This window comes from Larimichthys crocea, chromosome VII, assembly GCF_000972845.2.
Source record: "Larimichthys crocea isolate SSNF chromosome VII, L_crocea_2.0, whole genome shotgun sequence".
Lineage (NCBI taxonomy): Eukaryota > Metazoa > Chordata > Actinopteri > Sciaenidae > Larimichthys > Larimichthys crocea.
Window position 1 is genome coordinate 17523421 of NC_040017.1, and position 20720 is coordinate 17544140.

The following is a 20720-nucleotide window of genomic DNA, read 5'->3' on the forward strand; positions in this document are numbered from 1 at the left end:
ACTGATGACTTCAGCTGATAAGGTTTTCAAAGAGGAGGAGGAGGAGGAGGCTGCAGGGAACAGAGGAGGAGAAGGAGGAAGAGGAGGAGGAGAGCGACCTCAAGAGGACATAATGTCAGTTACACTTATTTTTAATGCACCCAAGCAGACAGTCATTGTCTACATGTGTCATCTGCGGGGTTACAACCTTATTTCCTCCATACTTATAAGCAATCTGGTCCATGCAGACCGAGACATGAAGGTTAGCTCAGTCCAGAAGCAGACTGACTCATACAAACAAACATCTGCAGTTGCACAGCTGTTAAGAGTAAAACTAACACTACTGAGAGGGGTCACGTGAACCTGATGGGGATAAGTGGTTACAGATAATGGACTGATGATACTAGCTCTAGGGTCAAATTTGATGTATTTTTACACTTAAATGTTGCAATTATGGATTTATGTGTCTATTTACATTACACATGTATTTGCATAGCGTATGAAGATGTAAACGTTCAGGATCTGGATGTTAAATATGTGCTTCCGTCTGCTGCTGTATGGAGTAATGATCCTCCCTCATTAACATACCTCTGACAGTTCAGTTAACATTATGCAGCAGCAGCAGCCTGCGGGGAGTTTAACAGGTTTATTGATAAATGATCAGCTAAAAGTTCCCGGGGGGAAATAAATATCGACTTTGCTGTCCTGTCCATACTTAAAAGAGTTGCAGAGTACAGTTTGTGTCAGTGACATGCATTGTAAAGATCTCCTTCACAGAAAGAAAAAAGAAAAGACGTGGACCCCTTTTCCTCTTTTAATTGTTTTCCAAGCACACTTTCTTTAAATTCATATTTTTTTCCCCCTCAATATCTTTAAAAAACATGACAGTTAACGGTGTAGTTTGCTCTCCTTTGCGCTTTAAAACAATAAAAATGTGATTTCAAACATTTCAAATATTTACAGTGTAACAAAGTTCTGATGGGAAGTCTTAAAGACGAGTGTTACTGATCCTACTGGGTGAAGGTGAACAACCTACTGAGACCTCCAGTGGTCCCCCCCTGACACCAGGTTTGATGGCATCTGAGTTTTTTTTTTGTTTTTTTAAACACGGATACACGATACAAGAATGTCCACATATAAAAATATGCAGCAGAACAGGTCGTCTGCCGTCTGAAAACAAGTCTAACAAATCTATACATTGCATTTTAAAATAAACAATATTCTACTGATCCGGCCTTCAAGTAGGTGGTCATAGAAAATGTTCAGTACTGTGGTAGAAAAGTTGACGTGGGCGTCTTTAGTTCAGAGGTGTGAACTTCAATCCACAAAGCACAGAAGAAGAAGACGAGGAGGAGGTGCGGTGCTTTTTCTTAATTCAAGTGTTCAAAGAGGTCGTTCTGTGTAACCATTTAAAACTTTACACTCACTGAAAATAAGAAGCCTTCAGTCAACACGTGTACACATTTTCCACTTTCAAAGCATGTCAGAGGAGGTAACTTTGAGACGGTAACATACAAATAAAAAGATTTAACCATCGCCTCATAGCTCGTCCTTTTTTTTTTTTAAAGAATTAAATAAAACTCAAATTGCCTGAGGTGTGAAACAAACTTCTATCTGTACATTTTCTATCAGATTTCTTTTAAAATAATCAGGGAAAATTGACGACGATCACTTTGGAGGAACATTTTCATCTCGAGAGGGAAGTTCAGACAGCAGCATCTTTGTATGTGGAGTTACATGATAAAATTAAAAAACACCATAAGGGAAGTCCGGTTGACGTCATGCTCATGCCTTAAGCTTACAAATATAGTTAAATATATATTTAAAAAAAAAAAAGATAAATGGCAGATATGTCTGAGACAGCTTTCTGGTTTGAGCAACATAATTACCAGAGAACTTTGAGTCCTCAACTTTAAAAGCTTTAACACTAAACAAAAGGTGATTCTTTCGATGGCAGCATGACTTAAGTGTTAAAAAAAAACAAAAAGAGATCTATTTTTATCTAAGAGTATCCCTAAAGCAACAACGCAGCATTAAAATCATCCATACACTCGGGCTGAACAAAAGAAAAACGCTTTAGTCTGCAGTCCTGCATGTTGCCAGGATAAATGCAAAAAGGTGGCGATACAAACTCTACGAAGGACGTACTGTGTAGAAAGAGTCTGAATAATAGTTTTAATTTTACAGTGTGTGTTAGGTTTTCTTACTGCCCAGTCTCTTAAAAACACTGATAGCCCTAACGTCCATCTGGGCACCCCCAGACTCTCCTCCTGCTCCTACTCCTACTCCTGCTCCTGCTCCTGCTCCTGCTCCTGCTCCTACTCCTGCTCCTGCTCCTCCAGCCCCAGTGCTGCTGCTGACTTTGGGGTTTGCTATAGTGAGTCTGTCCAGGGCTCTGGGCCTTGTGCTGGTGGTCACCCTGTTGTCCTGTGTGTCAGCAGGTGTGTTCGACACAGCCGTGCCCTGGTGTGTGGCAGGGAGCTTGCCCAGTCTCTTAAGTACACTAATCTTGGTAGGGGGGAGGCCATTTGAGGAAGAAGAGGATGATGAGGAGGAGGAGGTGGGAGTGTCAGGGGGAGGTAGTTTAAATTTGCCTCCCAGGCGCCGCAGCGTGGTCGGAGCTGGTTTTGTGGCTGGCTCTTTCTTCTGGGAGGGAGGAGGTTTCTTAAGGACGCCGGCATATTGGAGGACGGATCCTTCTCCATCACTGTCGTCCTCGTCGTCCACATCCATGTTTGCAGACATTTTGGCTGGCCTCGGCCTGTGTGCCTCTTCCATGCCTCTGTCCAGACGACTGAACACACCGGTCGGCTGCCAAACATGAGCATTGTGAGCACGTTACGAACTTATTTTTATGCCTACATCCAATACAAAGAGAGAGCGATTAGGATATATTGACAGGTCTCACCTTGTTATTGCTTGTTGTTGTGTCTGCCTTTGATTCAGCCCCGAGTCTTGCAAACACAGAGGTGCGTTTAAAACCTTTAAGAAATAGAGCAAATAGACAGTTTTACACTGAAAATATTGTGACAGCTTGACTGTGATAAGTTTGGTTTATGCTCTGATAACTCATTAGTGATGGACAAATAAGAAGCTACAAAATAATAAAAGAAATGTTCACACAAGACAGAAACTGAAGAAAACCTCCCTACTTTATTTTAAGACAACACTTCTGTGAGTGCTGCAGTCTAAATTTAACATTTAAGATTTTTTAAAAGGCGTCAATTAAGCAACCATACAATTAAATATTACGATTAAATTTGTTACCAGTTACCAGCTCTAGCGCTGTACAAGTTCACTTAGACAAAATAATTACTTCCATGAGCTAAAGTAGCAGCTTCGATTGATCAACTGGCCCAAATTTGACCAGAAAAAGTGTAAATCATTAAAATCTAAAATGTCTTATTTATGGCACCAAATCTACGGGAATGATTATGTAGTATTAATTTAATTTTTAACCCATTGCACTACAGCATACAAGATATTCTATTATTCTTGTTCATTATTCTGCTTCATAACTTTTGTTATTATCTATTTATAATTAATTATTCTAGAAGATTTTATCATGTAGTATTTTAGTATTATTACATTTTAGATTATTGACTTGTGCACATCGCTGGTCCTGAGTACTGTTTTTTTTTTTCATGTGTGAGCATGCAAATGACAATAAATAAACCTTGGATTGAATAAAATGAACTCTGAGGGTTGTTGAAAATGTAAGACATCTGTATCTATATTACTGTAAGTATTATATTGTATTGTGTCCATGCATGCACTGCTGTTCAGTTTCTGTTTAGAGAATCACTTTGAGGTTTAATGAGGGGAAATGCTGACAGAAGTCAAACTCAAACTGTGAACTCCTTTCAGAGACAGAACGCACTGGTGAATTTATGACATGGAAAGAGAGAGAGACTATAGCCAAAGATGGTTTTACAGTCAGGTAAAACCTTAAGTGGTGTGAGACAAAAGAAGAAGAAAGTTTTGATGGAGTGATTAATTGTTGGTGCAGAGGGAAGTATTAGTAAAGACAAGGAAAATGAATGACAGGCTCTGTTAATCAGCCTCGAATCCACTGATTAAGTTTTAGTATGAAATAAGTGAAAAGTATTGAGTATTTAGTATTAGCTGTGATGAGCGACAGCATCATTCGAGCGAGTTGCCGGCGAGGCCACTGGGTCAGGCCTACCTTTCTTGGCCTGCTGGGCCAGGATGCGGCGTGTACGAGGCGTGGTGCCTTTGGGCATGTTGATGATGTACTTGCCTTCCATCTCAGCTGTCACGCGTCGGCGCTTCACTGCTGGCAAACCGTTCCCCTCATCAGCTGGCTGACTTACAACTGATAAACAAAGTGGTGTGTACATGAGGATCACGGCTCCAGGGGGACAGGAAACATGCCACTGATGGGGTAAAAGAAATGAGTCATGATATCTACCTGCTTTGCCACTCTTGTTCGCCTGCACGTTGGACACTGTGACAGACAGGCGGTTGTCAGGTCGACGGGCTGGAGTGGTCGGCGGGGAGTCATGGCTCAAAGCGTTGGCAATCATACGAGTAGCAGCTGGGGAAAAAGGGAGAGAAAAGTAGTCGTGATTTAGCTTGTTTCCAACAGGAACTCTTCATGTTCTGGCCCCAAGACGAGATCAGAGGACAGCTGGGCTTCGCAGTTGTCTTCTGATATGTGTGAGGCCTTTCGAGACGCACCAAAATGAAAAGCGTGCATAGAGGAACGTGTTGTGAAGAACAGAAGATGGTCTTGTACAACCTGGCACCAGGGCACTTAGAGATACAGTCTGTTCTGTAGCATTAGATTAGGCTGATTTACTTTATCCTGTAACGGAAACAAACAACCTTTTATTGTGCCCTATTACCTGACATAACAATGACAAACACAGTTAGAAAAAACTCTTTTTGGCTATTCCTCAAAATAAGAACAGGAAAACCTCACTCCGCCCAGCCAGTTAGCTTGACACTCATCCTTACTGATAGATCCTGACAGACACCTTTTTAAGCTTTTGAGCAACAGGTCATGCATACTTGTCAAACAACCCAACAAAGCTGTGAATACTAAGATTTATATACAGTATCAAAGGTACAGATACACTGCAATGAAAAGACCATGCTATTATTGTGCATGTTTAAGCTGATGTTGACTCAACTACAAATACTGTAGACCAGTCGGTTCCAGTGCTGATGCAAGTTTTTCTGTTGCTGTGTGTACACACACACACACACACACACACACACACACACACACACGATGCTGACCCAGTAAGCACGGTACACAATACTCAGTCTGCAGCACTGCAGTGAAAAAAATGCATCGTCCCCAAAAAATAATTCCATGAATCAATACACATTATTCACAACTGCTCACACGACAGAAGATATTATTTGCAGTGTTACATTGTTAGATATTTTCAGATCATAATGATGCAGAACTGCATCCACAACTTGTATACTTAATATTTATAAAAGGGGATGGCGCCTGCTTGATTTGATTGATCCTGATTTAACTTTATAGTTTTTCTTCAGAGCATACTGGTTTCCTCTAGTCATTAATATGCACCACAAATGGTCAGTTTACATTGACCTTGTTAAGACAAACGTCAATAAATGGCACCAGTGTGATATCATCTTGCAATAAAAGGCAGATTTTGTTGCCAACATATTGATTTTTACCCACCGAAAACTTAAGCTTTGTATCTGCAGACACTAATCCTGTGACACATATTAAGCCTTTTTGATTTTTATTACTGCAGGTTTAATATTGTACAGCTGTTGAATCATGTTGCCTCTGGCTGGGCTGATATACAGGCCACATGATTGTCTCATTACAATAAAGCAATGTAGACATTTGGTGAAACAAACAAGCAACAGTTTAAACGAATGAAATTCACCATCATCCTTCTGTTGTAAGCCTGATGTGGACTCTGAAAAGTAAAACGCAGACACTCACGAGTATTGGCAGTTCGTCTGAGCTCAGCTTTAACACTGGTCTGTCCTGAGGAGATGGCCTCGGTGGCCATTTTGCACATGTCCTGAAGAGGGAATACATAATACAGAGGTTATATAAAGTCACAGGCTACCATGATTCACTGAGCAGACAGCAGTGACGCTGAAAGAAATCCATTCTCCATGACTGCATTCACGACAATATAACTCCAGTGGTATTTTGTGCGTTCATGTGTGCACGATACACCAGTCCACTGTGAACGTTTCATTACTTCAGAACATGAAACTCTGATCTCACCTGCCTGTAGACCTGCTTGGCATGTTTAAGAATGGCAATGATGTCGCCTATGACTGTAATGCCGAGGTCCATCATGATGTCTTTACTGAGGTCCATCAGCATGTTCTTGTGAATTCTGCAGTAACACACAAAACAGAAAAATAATGTGTTGGCACTTCTGTGTGATCCTAATGACAACAAGTAAGTAACATGGATTTTTCACTGGACTCTTGGATCTGCCATAATAACCAGATGAATGAAATCAATTTAGTTCATAAAATGTCACATTATGACAAAATACTGTGGAGACATTGCTCATCGGATGGTCTCTGTGTGGTTGTGGTTGACCGTGCACCAGCCACCACAATGTGGGATGTGAAACATTGAGATTAAGACGTTTTATTTCTCTGATTTACTGCTTTGTTTACTTTGCTATCGCTGCTCGATCACTTTATTCACTCTCTAGGTCGCTTAACCACTGATGCTCTCTCTCTGCACAGGGTCAACTTTGAATTGTGCGTTTACAACAACTGACAAATCCTTCTCACTCTGCCTTTAAATCTGAGATGAGCTGAATGTACTCTGGTTTGTGGTTTATTGGATAGATTTAATTTCCTCAGAGAGAAAGGATGAGAGCAAAATCTCACTTTCACATGTAGATCATGATTACATGATCATATATATATTAATCATATATTGAGTCTAAATGATTGAAAACAATCAGTAAAACCAACTGGCTTGTCATGATGACACAGCCTAGATGATGAAAGAGACTGTCATGGCTCTGCTCCTCGACATCTTCACATCATTCGGCAAAGAAAACTCCACCATGACCATCGCACAACAAAGACACAAAGCCTATGAGAAAGACGAGGTTACCTGTTGTCCACGAAGGAGACGGCATACGTGACAGCGAGGCCGGCTGGGATCCCAGCATCCTTAAAAAACTGAATCCACTCCGAGGTGGCTAAAAAAATAAAATAAAATAAAAGAGGATTAGCAGTCAGGCAACAGAAAGAAACACCCAACCACTGACGATGAATTGAATTAAATACTAACAAATACTTTATTTGTTGATCAATTTACTGCTTAACATACAACCCCCAAAACTCACAGGTAACATCTCCGAAGTGTTAAAATGTAAAACACTCATATAAACCAGAACTGGGCAACTTCTCTGATTAACCTGTGACATTAAGCAATGATTAAAATCCTTTCTCTCATTATCTACTCGTTAACGGATGCCTCAGTAACAGTAAACTGGCTTAATAAAATAAAGTTTGTCTTATTATTAAACCTTTATTTAAGCAGGAATGGTTTCCATTGAGATTAAAAATATATTTTCAAAGGGAGATAGCAGCACAAACAAACAGACACAAGACACACAGACAATATTACAAAACATAGTAGTCTTAAAAATGCTACAACACACATTTGGTACAGATAAAATATAAAAGTTGATGCTTGATCTCAGTAATCCTGTAGCCTACAGTGGGGAGAGGGCCCTGGCACAAAACCCCAGATATAAACCTGAGGAGACAGCAGCCTGCTGGGGTCAAACACATGCCCACCATGGCCAGCTGGAGGTTATTTATAACGCCAATTATGAGACGTGTTGTGGATGTATTAACAGATACGGGGTGAAGGATGCACAGCAGCTGTCCAACATGCACAGACTGTGACTGATGAAGTCAGACGGTGGCTAATAAATCTCTCTCATCAAGTGATTTCTATTTAAAAAAGGCGCTGTACCGACATAAAGCCACATTTTAGGGGTCAACCGGGGGTGAAACTGGATTTCAAATCTGATATACAGTCAACGCCGGGTTAGCTCATGTTAGCATTAGACGATGATCTAACCATACCAGTCGGACCCGCATGTTTTAAAATAGGTGAGACTTTGAGGCAGGGCTCGCTCCCGGAGTCTGTTTGAGTCAATAAAAGTGAAATCAAAGTGAAATCAAAGTGAAATCAAACATGTGAGGCAGCGACGAGAGCCCGTTTGTGTTAGCATCGTGTTAGCATCGCGTTAGCTGCGGCTCCAGTTGTGAATTAAAACGCGGTTATCTGTCCAACAGCGACGGCCACCGCAGACAAAACCACCCGTAAACACTCCAAACATTAACCTGAACCCACGCCCTGCTCGTGTCTAACATACAGCGACATACAGAGATGTTTTAATTGTTGCTAAGTTGGACCCGGCCGGGCCGCTCAGCGCTCACCTGTTGTCACGGACGCCATGTTTACAATGAATGTGCGGTGACGTCAGCTACATCCGGACAGGCAGCGGGTTTTTTTTTTTTCAAACTTTATTGAAACAACAAACAAACAAACAAGAAATTCAGTCATACTAGTTCACATTGTACAATATAATAGTGACATAGCATCGGCATAGTTACATGACAGTATAATTAAGATAGTTAAGGAAGAACCCTTGAATAAGGAGGACTGGATTCAAAGTATTAAAGTTTAAGTTGAATTTATTATTCTTGTATAAGAAGGAGCGTTTAACAGTGCAAAACACAAAAGAGTTACAGAGGAAAAGGCTCTAACAGTTCTTATACAATTTTCTCAAAATGGGCTTCCTTTTTTGGTTTTCGGCTTAGTAATGAACATTATGCGTCTTGTCCAAAATGGCACTTTCCTTAACCTGTCTCTCTTGTCCTTGAACTATTTTTTAATCATCTCTCCCTGCCAGCCTCAGTAAACCAGATAAGGGGCGAGATATGCAAAAGACAGAAAACACACACACTCTCTATAAGAGTTAAAACATCTGCACCCCAGTATACTCCTAATTTTTATAACAAGGATCAAAAAGAAAGAGCATGAAAACAAAAAAGCAGAAATAAAACTTAGATGTGACAGATTTGTAATCTTACATGTAAATAAAGTTCTAGTTATAACTGCTGTGACAGGTTATTGGTTGAAAATATCTGCATGAATATTCATTATAGATAGACATTTTTTTTAGTAATTAACTTAAGAGACTTAAAATAATAATCAACTTAAATGATGGTGATGAATCTTGAAATTTACATTTATGGATGTGAAATTTCCCTAATAAAATATAGGTTGACAATAATACATAGTTTCTTTTCTTTGTATTTAAAATAGGTTGACAATAATACATAGTTTCTTTTCTTTGTATTTAAAATAAGTAATAATGTTTTTTCCTCAATGCTGATTTCATGTTTTGTTTTACACAGTATATAGTTCTCAAGCTCTTTTTAAAATGTGCTACTATACGGGCAACCATAAAATAAATGAGTTACAGTTTCAGGTTCGGTTTTTACAAAAGATACATTTGTTATCAATATCAAGGAATTTTGATATATATGCTTCAGATGGGTATATGTTATGTAGTATTTTTAAATGTAATTCTCAGATTTTATTTGTGACACAGAATTTAAAAGGAACAAGTCAAGCTTTATGTCAATTAATATCCATAAAGATGGCATTGCTATTTTCTTAACACTGTAGAAACATTGTCTGATCTGTTTGTTTATTAGTGCATGTTTTACTCAGGATGTCCCGGACAGGCAGCTCGCGCTGCTGCTGCTCGCGTGACGCAACTTCCTCCGCGCGCAGCTCTAAATCCAATACCCTGCTGTGGACGCTAGAGAGCAACACAGACTGTGAGGTGACGCGAAGCAGCCTCAGCAGAAACCCATGACGACTTTTATCACCGCTTGTGTCGGTAGATGTGTTTTTATTTGAATGTATCCGCATTTAAACATGAACATATTTAAACATAAACACAGTCCTGGTCGCCTCGTGAACGTAGGTCCAATATTTAACTCACCTTTTAGCTCTGTTTTTGTCTTCATAAACTCCTGAGGGAAATATCTGGTTTGTTAGATCCACAAAGTTAACTGTTTCTCTGCACAAATTTAACTTCTCAGCACAGGTTTAATTTGGATTTATCTTATATTTATTAAACATATATATTATATGTGTTTATAAGTATGTTTAATGTGTCTCATGCTGCTACATTTCTTGAATTTTACAATTCCTCTGCACATATTTAAATCCTATGCAAGTTTAATTTCTCTGCAAATGTCTAATTTTGCTATAAATGTTTAATCTCTGTGTACATATTTAAATTTAGATTTTTTTCATATGTATACCGTACTGTGTTATAGGTTAATTCGAATGTATGTTCAATGTGTGTTTGCATGTTGTTACTGGATGCTTGAATTTTCCTTCTGGGATCTATCTATCTATCTATCTATCTATCTATCTATCTATCTATCTATCTATCTATCTATCTATCTATCTATCTACTGGATGCTTGAACTTCCCTCAGGATCAAGTATTTATCTAGTCTATCAGCCGAAAATGACATTATGGTGTGGTTAATAAAATATATATATATATATATAGAAAAAGTGCAGTCTTAAAATAAAAACAATTAATTAAAAAATCAGTGTGTAGCATTTAGTAGCATCCGGTGGTGGTGTTGCTGATTGAAAAATGTAAAAGGCCCTATCTAGAGCCAGTTTTTAGTTTAGCCACCCACAGTTTTCTAAGGAGTCGTTTTGAAGCTCAAAATCTGTAGCTTCCACCATCTTGGCACTCCTATCTCTTCCAACCTCCCGGCTAATCTAGATATGAACATTGGCAGACCTGAGGCGGGCTGAATGACACCTAGGTGTTCAAACAATAACAATACCAGTAACAATACCCACCTGTCAGTCAAAGTGGCCATGCTGTTAATTCTGCATAACTGTAAGCCTGAATATAATTTGAACTGGTGAGTTGTATAAAAACTCAGACTTAGACTTAGACTTGAAAATACTGTTTTTTGTACCAGGCTGTAAACATATTTATTTCTGCTGTGAAGTTGGACATTTTAACATGAAAGCCTATGGAGATTGACCCATTCTGTAGCCAGTCTCAAGTGGAAGTTTGAGGAACTGCAGTTTTTAGTACTTCATAGTCACAGAGGTTGCCACTTGGTTTGAACATGCGGACTCCGTGGAAGATGACATTTTTCTAATACAAGCAGTCACATGATCCTTTGTTAAAATTCAAAATATGTCAGTTTGGTCATATTTTGTGATGTCGCCCCCTGAAATTTGCATTAAAATAAGCTATCCTTTCTTTTGGTGTACAGGGCTTTTAATACTGAATAATCAAATAAAATACAAAATAATAATCAGATTGAAAGATAAAATTAATAATCATTAGTTGTGGTCCTTAAAAATATACATACAAAAACATGATTACTTTTCATTCGGGACTCTTAACTCAAGATGGTAACTGACTTTTTAGAAGAAAATACACAAGCAAAAAAATCATGCATATAAATTAAGGAGCACAGTGAAGATCAGACATTTAAAAGTCAGAGACATACTTTATAATAAGTTGTTTATTTATGTAATTTCTTCACAAATTGAAAATGAATGGCATTTGGTCATCATTAAAGGAGACAGCTCACCCAGCTTTTGCAGTCTAGAAACCAAGAAACAAAATTTGTCATGTAAACTTTTACAGAGGAACAAAAAAGGGCCAGAAGCTGAAATATGGACACAACAGGTCAGAGACAGGGACTGCAAAAGCGGCAAATTTGTCAAACATTTTGGTCCCTTTTACGCAAATGAAAATGAAGTAATAAAAATAAGTAAGCAATATTTTATAGCAATGTGCAGAAAAGAGTATGTTATGTTATATCATATTATGCACAGAAAAATAGACAATTTGACATCAGAGCACCTTCATGAGTTATGTAATTATCCAAGTCACTTCTGTCATCTGTCATTTAAGTCTATGTCACATCTAGAACAAAGGTTCTTTGGGCCTTTCACTGCTTTAACCTCCACATGTAAACTCATATATCAAGTCATATATCCTCCATATATTTCATATATTTCCAAATGTGACAAATTGAAATTGTAACTCCCATAAAAAGAGTAAATGATAAAAACTGACATTAATAAAAGGAATGTATTAGAAAATAAACTTTTTTAAAGTGGAACCTTCAGTAACTGAAAAAAAACAAACATTTTAAAGATATATCATTACACAATTTCTTCATTAAGATTGTCTCAAAATCAAATAATAAGATAATTATAAATGATAACTTTTAATATTGTAACAAAAACGGATAATTAAAGCAATACATCATCACACTTGACATATAGTAGCAGTCAGTATGAGCATGATTTGCTACATTATGTTTATCCAAGAGGATAATAAATATTGCATTATATACCAGGGAGAATATGAAATCAGAGTGTATATGGGACTCGTGGAAAAACAGAAATACATAGCACCATTCACCTCGTCATAGAAAAATAGGAAAGCTTCAGTTAACGCTAACAGAGCCGTTGTGCAGTACAGGTGGGTGCAGGCAGTTTCTTTATTTTATAGCTGGTAGCTAAATATTTCTCCTTTTCCTTCTAATGTCACCATTTTAATTCATTAGCAACTCATTTGTGATTGTAAACTTACAGAAAAGACAATTTCAATTAAATCCAAGGCAAAGAAATTTGATGAAAGTATGAGTCTATTATGTTGTGCGATGATCAGAGGCATAAGTGTGTAGTGCAGGTACAGTACAAGGGCCTCTGAGATCTGTTTATCACACTTAAAGATGTAGCAGGCAATTGATATTAAATCAAGACGTAATCACAGAATGATTACTGGGCTCTCAGAGCTTCAGCTGCTGGGAATTCACTGTGTTATTGGCTTCCATCGTGAATAAAACATCCTTATGAGGCAAGGAGTGTGTTCATTTGTCTGGAGCCTCAGCAACAGCAGTACGTAACCTTCCACCATACAATGTGAAACTGCCTCGTCATTAAAGTATACTATAAGTAGCACCACAAAAACCTATATACATGAGAACCATTGAATATGTTTTATGCTTATTCTCACACCAGAACATATTCTCATCACATTTGCATTTGGAGAGAAATCAAAAGGCATCTCCAACATCTGTACAAACACAGTCCTTATTCAACATTTCAACAAGTAAAAAAAGAATGAGGTCTGCCCATTTTCTGACCACCAGGAGCCACACTTGAACAAAACTTTATGTCATTAATCTCGCCGTTGTTTTTGAATAAACGTGTTTATTTATTGAAAATAAAGCTTCTTATGCAGCAAACACAATCACAAGACAGTTTTTGTCAGTCAGACAACATATTTGCTTGAGTACAAGAGTGGATAAACTGTAACATGATAACGTTAATATTGATGCTAAAACTGCGGTTATCCTTCAAACACACATTTCGGTTAGGAAATAACATTGTTATTGAGTGATATGTTTATACTGGACAGAAATGCATACTGCGTATGAAATACTTTGTCCTTAAATGAAACATTTTAATCATTATGTTGTAGTCTGAACACTTTTTAATATGTGTATTGACATTCAATCACGCTATATTTATTTTTTTCCCTCATTTTGCATGTGCTGAGGATCAAAGTGGCATTAAGGTGTCAGTAGCATTGGGACAGACCTCACAGAGAAAAAAACAAACAAACAAAAACAAAGGCGTTACCACAACCTTCTAACATCATATTTTATAAACATACATTTAATGTAACTTGGATAGTGCTTTATATTGTTTATAAAACATAAATACACATTGATAGAGGCAGTGACATCGTGCTTCATGTTTAGGGACAGGGCAGTACTTTAAATTTATTATAGTTTTTTTGTTCTTTTAGAAAAATATTCATTTTAAAACTAAACCTCAGTAACATTTTATCTTGTTCTTCATTGACAAAAATATCCCATTTAGATCTGCGACATTCATACTTTACAATCATGGTACATACACTTATATATACATGTTATCTGTATATATGTATATGCATATAGACTTATAATTAGATTTTTTTTCTTTTGTAGTGCACAACATGCCTCCAAAGTTGCCAAATGAAAATACAATAAAATAATGAAACAATCATTACAATGCAATAATAATAATAGTAACAGTTATAAGGAAAACTCCCGATAAAAAAAAACAGAACAAAAACAAGGAACGGCAACAGTACAAATGAAAGCAGAGGTCAATGCAAAACAATCAAACAAACATAGACATTAAAATATATAACAATTCGCACTCAAACATACAGGAAAAACAAATAGTACAAATTCACAGGCAAAGAAAGGACGCTCACTCCACAACATCAGCCCACATGTTCTCCCCTTTTGTTTCCAGGCTTTGTGCTCACGCACCACATCAACCTCAATAAAGAAAGAAATAAACGGGCCAGGTGCCTCAGAGTGGACGCACTCACAATAAACGCACCCCCCCCTCTCTCTCTCCATCTCGTCTCCACTGAGAGAACAGGGGAAGGTACAGAGACCACTGAGCCCAATGTTTTAGAGGTTGTCTGAATCACTACAAAAAACATCGTCTCTCCTCTAAAATAAAGGCATCGGTTCACATCTGATTGATTCTGAGCAAAAACACGGAGCTGGTGCGCTGCAACAAACGTCTGTATCTTCAGTTCAGAGACTTCAAAGCGATTGTTTGAATATGCGCATGTAGGTCCAGGGTGATGAGGCTCTGTGGTATGGAGGTGGGTTTACTGAGGTCACCCTTCCACACAGTTGGCAAGAGCAGGATTTTTTCCTTTCTTTGTTTCTTTTTTTTGTTTGTTTGTTTCTTTTTTTTGCTTTTAACATTTAGCTCTTTCTTTGTTTTTGACATTTGGTTCCATAAAATTGATGGTTAGGATGGGAGTCATCCTCTTTATCCATCGTCTCTCCATCTGAGTCTATCCAGCTGGATTACTCTTCCTTCCTCCCTTCCTGCTTAAACCTCTCTCCATTCTCACTTTTAACCGTTCTTACAACATAAGATTTCATCGTGTGAACATTGAAAAATGGCTCAGCAGAAGACAGTGGCATCCGTCTTGCATGTTGCGTTCATCAATTATGCGTCTATGTGTGTGTGTGAAAGTGTCTAGCTGCTGATCACTGTAAGGATCCGCTTAGAGCAATGCGCTCCAAGAAAATGGTTCTTCTCTATGGGGGGTAGGGGTTGCATCCATGTCCTTGTATGAGAGGGTGCAAAAGGGCGTGTTAGTTGGGCCGTCATTCACTCAAGGTCCCAAGGGCTGGAGGGGGTCTTCGGGCTCTCGGGGGTTGAAGACTTCAGAGAGAGGGAGAAACACAGAGACAGAAGAAGAGAAACAGAGATGGGCAGAGATGGGTCGCATGGCAGGTAGGCAGATGGCAGAAGACTTTTTTTGTTTTGTTTTTTAAAAACGAGAGAGAAAAGCACAAGACTTAGTGGAGGCTGTGACACTCAGATCCCCAACTTGCCAAGTCCAAGCAGCAAATGAAAAAGCAGAAGGAAGTCGAGCGGATGAGGGGTTAGAGGTGAGCGAGAAATCAGCTGTCTCCCACAAGAAGAAAAGACCCTGAACAAAGTCCTTCGTCCCTATTCCAGATTTGCACAAATACATTCAGCAAGAGGAAGGAAGGGAGAATAGGATGGAATAGGATGAGAGCAAGAGCACTGGAAAAGGGGCAACCGACAGAGGGAACGAGGTGGGGGCACTGGTGCTTGTTGGAGTGTGTGGTATCTCACTCAAATGTACATGTCAAAGATTGAGATTATTCATTGTTAAGATTGGCAACTTGGACGTGATGTCAGTTTTTATTCACTTATGTTGTCCAGTTGCAGATATTCCAATAACACAAAATAAGAAACAATGTATTTTTTAAGCTCAATGATAAAGGTTAGATCAATTCATGTGCAACTATTTGTATGGCTCTTAATTGGAATGCATTTCAAAATGTGTAAACTTGAAGCCAATCCGAAGCAAACGATTGGTTATCGTTGTTTTGTTTTTTTCTCAATCTGTGAGACTGATATGTACTGTGCATGTACTTGCCTCAGTCTCTACTTCCAGCGAGCATAATGTGTATGTGTGTTGATATGTGTACGCGTGTGTGTGTCGGTCAGTCAGAGTGCCAGCAGCGAAGGCGAGTTCAGGGAATCAGATGACTGCTCGCTACTGCTGTTCCGCTGGTTGGCACTGACCCCGCAGGCTCCCTCTGGGTAGGTGAACACAAATGAAGATGTGTATGAGGTGTTGTAGCTGCCAATAGCCGCATCGTCATGGTTAACACCACCACCACTGTTGCTGGCCATGAGGCACGGCCCGCCGGGTGCCGGCTCACTTGAGCCATAGAAAGAACTAGAAAACTCTACCTCCTGCATTATCCCTGGCTGAGGCTGCTGCTGGACTTGCTGCTGCTGAACTTGCTGCTGCTGAACCGGAGGCTGGGGCTGTGTGGAGACCGCATGGGCTGTGTAGGCAGGAGGGAGATAGAAAGAGTCCTCCTTCACAGCCAAGCCCACAATGGAGACAGGAGGTTGTAAGGTCTGGGGAGGGAGCTGGGACTGGACTGGAGGGAGCTGCGCTGATCCCTGCTGAGATTGGTCCTGGTATGGGATCTTACAGTTCGGCTGGTGAGCGACCAAGACAAACTCCAGGCGCTCCTTCTCCTTCTGCAGCTCAGAGATCTCAGCTTCCAGCTCTGCCTTCTCCTCCTCCAGTATGTCCGTCTCCTGTGGGGAGGTACAGAGAATGAAAGAAACAGGGGACCAAGACAAAGGTGGGTGAAATGGGTAGAGGAGGGAAGCAGAAAGAGATTGTTAGCAACACCAAACCTCTAATTCAAGGTTTGTAGATGTGGATGTACCCATTTCAGCAGAAATACTTGCTCATCTGTAGCTTGATATGTAAGATACCTCATACAAGAGCCCATTAATTAGGACATAAATACCAAAGGTATAATAGTCTGTCTTGAGGACTATAATTATCTTCACCACAGCTAAACACCCCATTACAATAATCTTCTCTTATACACATTTATTAACACACTCTTCAATGCTATGGGAGGTAACATAAGGTACATAATTATGATCATTACTCATTTTGGCAACTATAACGGGGCCACGCTCACCGACTGCAGTCTGTCTGTGAGTTCTCGTCTGCGGTTTCTGCATTTGGCGGCAGCCAGCTTGTTTCTCTCTCGCCGAACACGTCTCTTCTCCTCCTCCTCAGGTGTTAGCTAGGATAAAGTGCAAAAAAATAATTAGGAGAAAAGTTTTGTCTTAGGTCCTGGAAATGTGATCATGTTCAAGCGGCAGTGGTGGGCACATCAGCTATGATTGTCTAAACTCTGTTGGTATCTTTATTTTAGTGGTTAGCATAGACCTGATCTTCATTTCATACTTAGTATGTTTGTGTATATGAATAGACAGGAAGGTGCCCTTTTTATGTTTATTACCCGTGCCCCTGAATGTGTTTGTGCACACCACTGCTTATCAGCCCAGTACACTGTTGTTTGATCAGATTTTTTTGGTGCCCATGTAAATGATATGCCTGCACTGCGTATGAAACATGCAAAGGTCAACAAACAAACCGCTCAAGCACACACACTTACTAACACACCAACATCTCCATCTTCACTCACAGACTCTTCTCGGGTACGGCGGCTACGAGTTCTGGACTGGCGGATTGGGCCCGGTGCTGGGCCTGGAGTGTCTGAACTTGGAGGAGTGAATCCAGACCCTGAACAATAACTGGGGCCTGGCATGTCATATGGGTCAACCAGTGACACTGGTTGGGTCATGGTTGTGGTGCCAGTCGACCCACTCTGTCCAGAAGCCTGGGAGGAGATGAGGGTCGGCTGTACCATCCACTGCAGGTCCTGACTGGTGGTGATGGCGGTGACGGTTGGCACAAATGAACCTGGCATTTCCCCTCCGGCACTGGCCCCTGGCCCGCTGTCCCCAATGCTCAAGCCAGCTCCCGCTGACACACAATCCTGAGCAGGAGATATGAACAAATAAGAGTTTTACACATTATGTAAAGCCACCGTAGATCAGAGGCAGAAATACAGGCAGGAGCAAGCTTGGAGCAGCTTGTTTGCCATATTTAATAAGATTTATTTGCGCAATCTTGCCAGCTGTCAGACTCTTTAACACCAGCATGACTTTTTTTCTATATATTTCTTACCTGTGAGTAATTTCTTATCAACCTTGTCTGTATGAGCTACTGTGGATTTCCCCAGTGTGGGATCATAAAAGTCTTATCTGATCTGGTCTTATCGGAGGTTAAACTTTACCTTCAATTTATCCATTATTATAATCAGTTCTAGTCAAAATCATATTTTAAGTTGTAAATGACTTCAATTTTTAGCAAAGATACATGGCATGACATAACAGATATGTGCATTTCTTTTAAAAACCATAAACAAGACTTTAAAAATGTAGCAATTCACATAATGGTTCTGATATGTAAATAGCATTTTAATTAAAGATAAGCGCTGGAACAAGTAGTAATAGAGTATTATTTGGAAAAAGTGTGGAAAAAGTGGATAATCTAATCATGAAACTAGAGGGAAACATTATAATTAGAGGTGTAGGAGCAAGGGGAAAAAATGGCAGCAGGCTATAAATGGTCTATTTTAACTAGCTGTGTCACAACTTTGTCTACGTATCAGTGTCTATCTTTGAAATACACACACGGAAAGCTCAAATCTGTCGCTTGTCTTTTTTCTTTTTTTTCTTATTTTAGACCCGAGGAGGAACAATATCGACTTTCATTAATATTCATTTCAAAGCGTGTTAAGACATTGGTGACAGGCAGCCCTGTAAGCGGCCGCCTCGACCAATCACATCTCTCCGAGAACGTCTCCCCCCTCCTTCTTCCTCCTCCCCCGTCACACCCCCGGTGTTCCCCTTGGCAACGCGACGTAGCGCTCCAAAATAGAACGAGCATTTACGTCACGGCGAGGCCTGTGAGAGGAGAGCGGAGCGCGTGGAAGGAGGGAAGCGGGCGGCGGGGCGGGGCGGGGTTACGCCGCTTACGTAGGAGAGTTCCAGGACTCTGTCATCCGCTCTGCGGCGTGCTGTAAACCGAGCACGTTGTCAAAGCTAGACGGCCGCTACCGGGGCTACCGCAAACAACACATGGAGGTAAACCCATAGTGAAGTGTTGTGATATATAGCGAGACTATTTATATATGCGCGTATACATGCTCGGTTCCGTTACAAACAAAGAAGTGCTAGTGAATCATATTTATGCTATAAAATATATAGTTTACAGTCTAATTGCTTTGTTTATGTATGCTATTTTATTTAATGCGATTATAGCGACTACTACGTGCCCATTCATTTTATATATACTGCTATAATAGCACATGTGTATTACACGTAATGACATATGTCAAAATGAAACGTGCTAAACTGCCACATACATAACATAACGTTATAGAGTATACCATATATGTGCAATGATAGCTTATAAAACTGAACAAAAGCTTTAAAAAATCTATACATTGTAAATCTGACATGCAGCCCTGTCAGTAAAGTAAGCATATGTACATGTATGCCTGTAGGACCTGTTGCATTTCAAACAGCTGTAACATTTTTATTTTTTATTTTAAGCCAACATGCATTATTTTTTTTATTCATAACTTACCTGCGGAGCACTGGTGGTCGGCGGGCTCCCGAAGGAGTCCACGGAGGAAAGATACTGGGACTCTATAGATGGAGAGGAGCTTCCACGGGATCCGTTGTCTGGGTCGCCGGGGAACCCTTGGTACATTTCCCCGGAGGGACCGAAAGAGAATGTGACTCCTGCCGTTACCGGGGAGAGCGCGATGTCACCTGCAGTGACAGGAGGGAGGCAGCGGTGCACACACAAGAAGATTACTAAAGAAGAGGTACTGTAAGGAGAGAATGACTGATGTTATAGGCAATGGAGTTAAAACATAAAGTTGAAAGTTGGAGTCTGTTATACAAAGAGCTCATGTAAGCAGCGGTGGGCAGATGTTTCTGACCTACTCCAACACAGCGATTTTAAAGCAAACACTTAATCTGTATGATAAAAAAAAGTAAATATTGACTTACAGTTGCTGATCTTTTTGTTATTCCCTGGCGAGATGCTCTTGGTTTCTTTCCAAAAAAGTTGCATGAAGAAGCTTAATCCAGTTCCCCGCGATTAGGGGGGAGAGTGCTCTAATTCAATGTGTTAAGAAGGAAGTCCTCTCGTTTATCTTTGTTAAATCCTCGGAGCGTTTCTCTCCTTTTATCCGCTTGTCAAATGTGCGATTATAAATCCATAAAGTCCGCACGAGGAGGACGTTTGCTTGTATCACGGTGCACGGTAGCAGATCTCGTCTTATGAATGAATCCATCCATCCGAGTAAAAACCCAGCATTTCTATGTTTAAGTCCCGCCCCGGAGTTCCGCTCTGCTGACGTACATTGCCCATATATGTCCACAAGTCCACATGTTGTGTTTGGTATCCTTGGTGACGTTGAGGGATTCCCTCTCCCACTGAAATGGACCAGAAGCTCACCTCGCCGACGGATAATAATAGATGTTTTTTTTTATACTATCACAGGCACGAGATATTTCTCACCGTCTGACAATTTCTGAGAGGAAATTTTAAGAAACCTGACTGATAAATATGGAAAGTATCTATTTAAGTCTACCTATGTGTCTGATCTGGATTGGAACATTTC

General features: G+C 39.9%; 2 protein-coding genes across 10 annotated transcripts; both read right to left on the minus strand.

Annotated features, from left to right (window-relative positions):
- Positions 1–780: 780 nt before the first annotated feature.
- On the minus strand, positions 781–8483 carry cviih19orf47 (chromosome VII C19orf47 homolog). Of its 6 annotated transcripts, XM_027280721.1 has the most exons (9): positions 8335–8410; positions 7088–7175; positions 6230–6344; positions 5936–6017; positions 4412–4537; positions 4166–4315; positions 2888–2961; positions 2298–2790; positions 781–2267 (listed from the first exon to the last, which is right to left on the minus strand). In XM_027280721.1, the coding sequence occupies exons 1-9, from the start codon at positions 8372–8374 to the stop codon at positions 2173–2175; spliced, it is 1263 nt and encodes a 420-aa protein (XP_027136522.1). In that variant the 5' UTR covers positions 8375–8410; the 3' UTR covers positions 781–2172. The 6 variants fall into 6 exon arrangements, with proteins under 6 accessions (XP_027136522.1, XP_010744706.3, XP_027136524.1 ...); XM_010746404.3 differs by lacking the exon at positions 8335–8410 and adding an exon at positions 8431–8483 and having other exon boundaries at positions 781–2790; XM_027280723.1 differs by having other exon boundaries at positions 781–2790; positions 8377–8418.
- Positions 8484–13267: 4784 nt separating this feature from the next.
- fosb (FBJ murine osteosarcoma viral oncogene homolog B) lies at positions 13268–20379 on the minus strand. 4 transcript variants are annotated; one of them, XM_010746393.3, is made up of 6 exons: positions 20104–20378; positions 19673–19860; positions 17631–18014; positions 17148–17255; positions 16390–16749; positions 13268–16232 (listed from the first exon to the last, which is right to left on the minus strand). In XM_010746393.3, exons 1-6 carry the CDS (start codon positions 20165–20167, stop codon positions 16167–16169), a joined length of 1170 nt encoding a protein of 389 aa, XP_010744695.1. In that variant the 5' UTR covers positions 20168–20378; the 3' UTR covers positions 13268–16166. The 4 variants fall into 4 exon arrangements, with proteins under 4 accessions (XP_010744695.1, XP_010744682.1, XP_010744674.1 ...); XM_010746380.3 differs by having other exon boundaries at positions 13268–16749; positions 17661–18014; positions 20104–20379; XM_010746372.3 differs by having other exon boundaries at positions 13268–16749; positions 20104–20377.
- Positions 20380–20720: the final 341 nt, after the last annotated feature.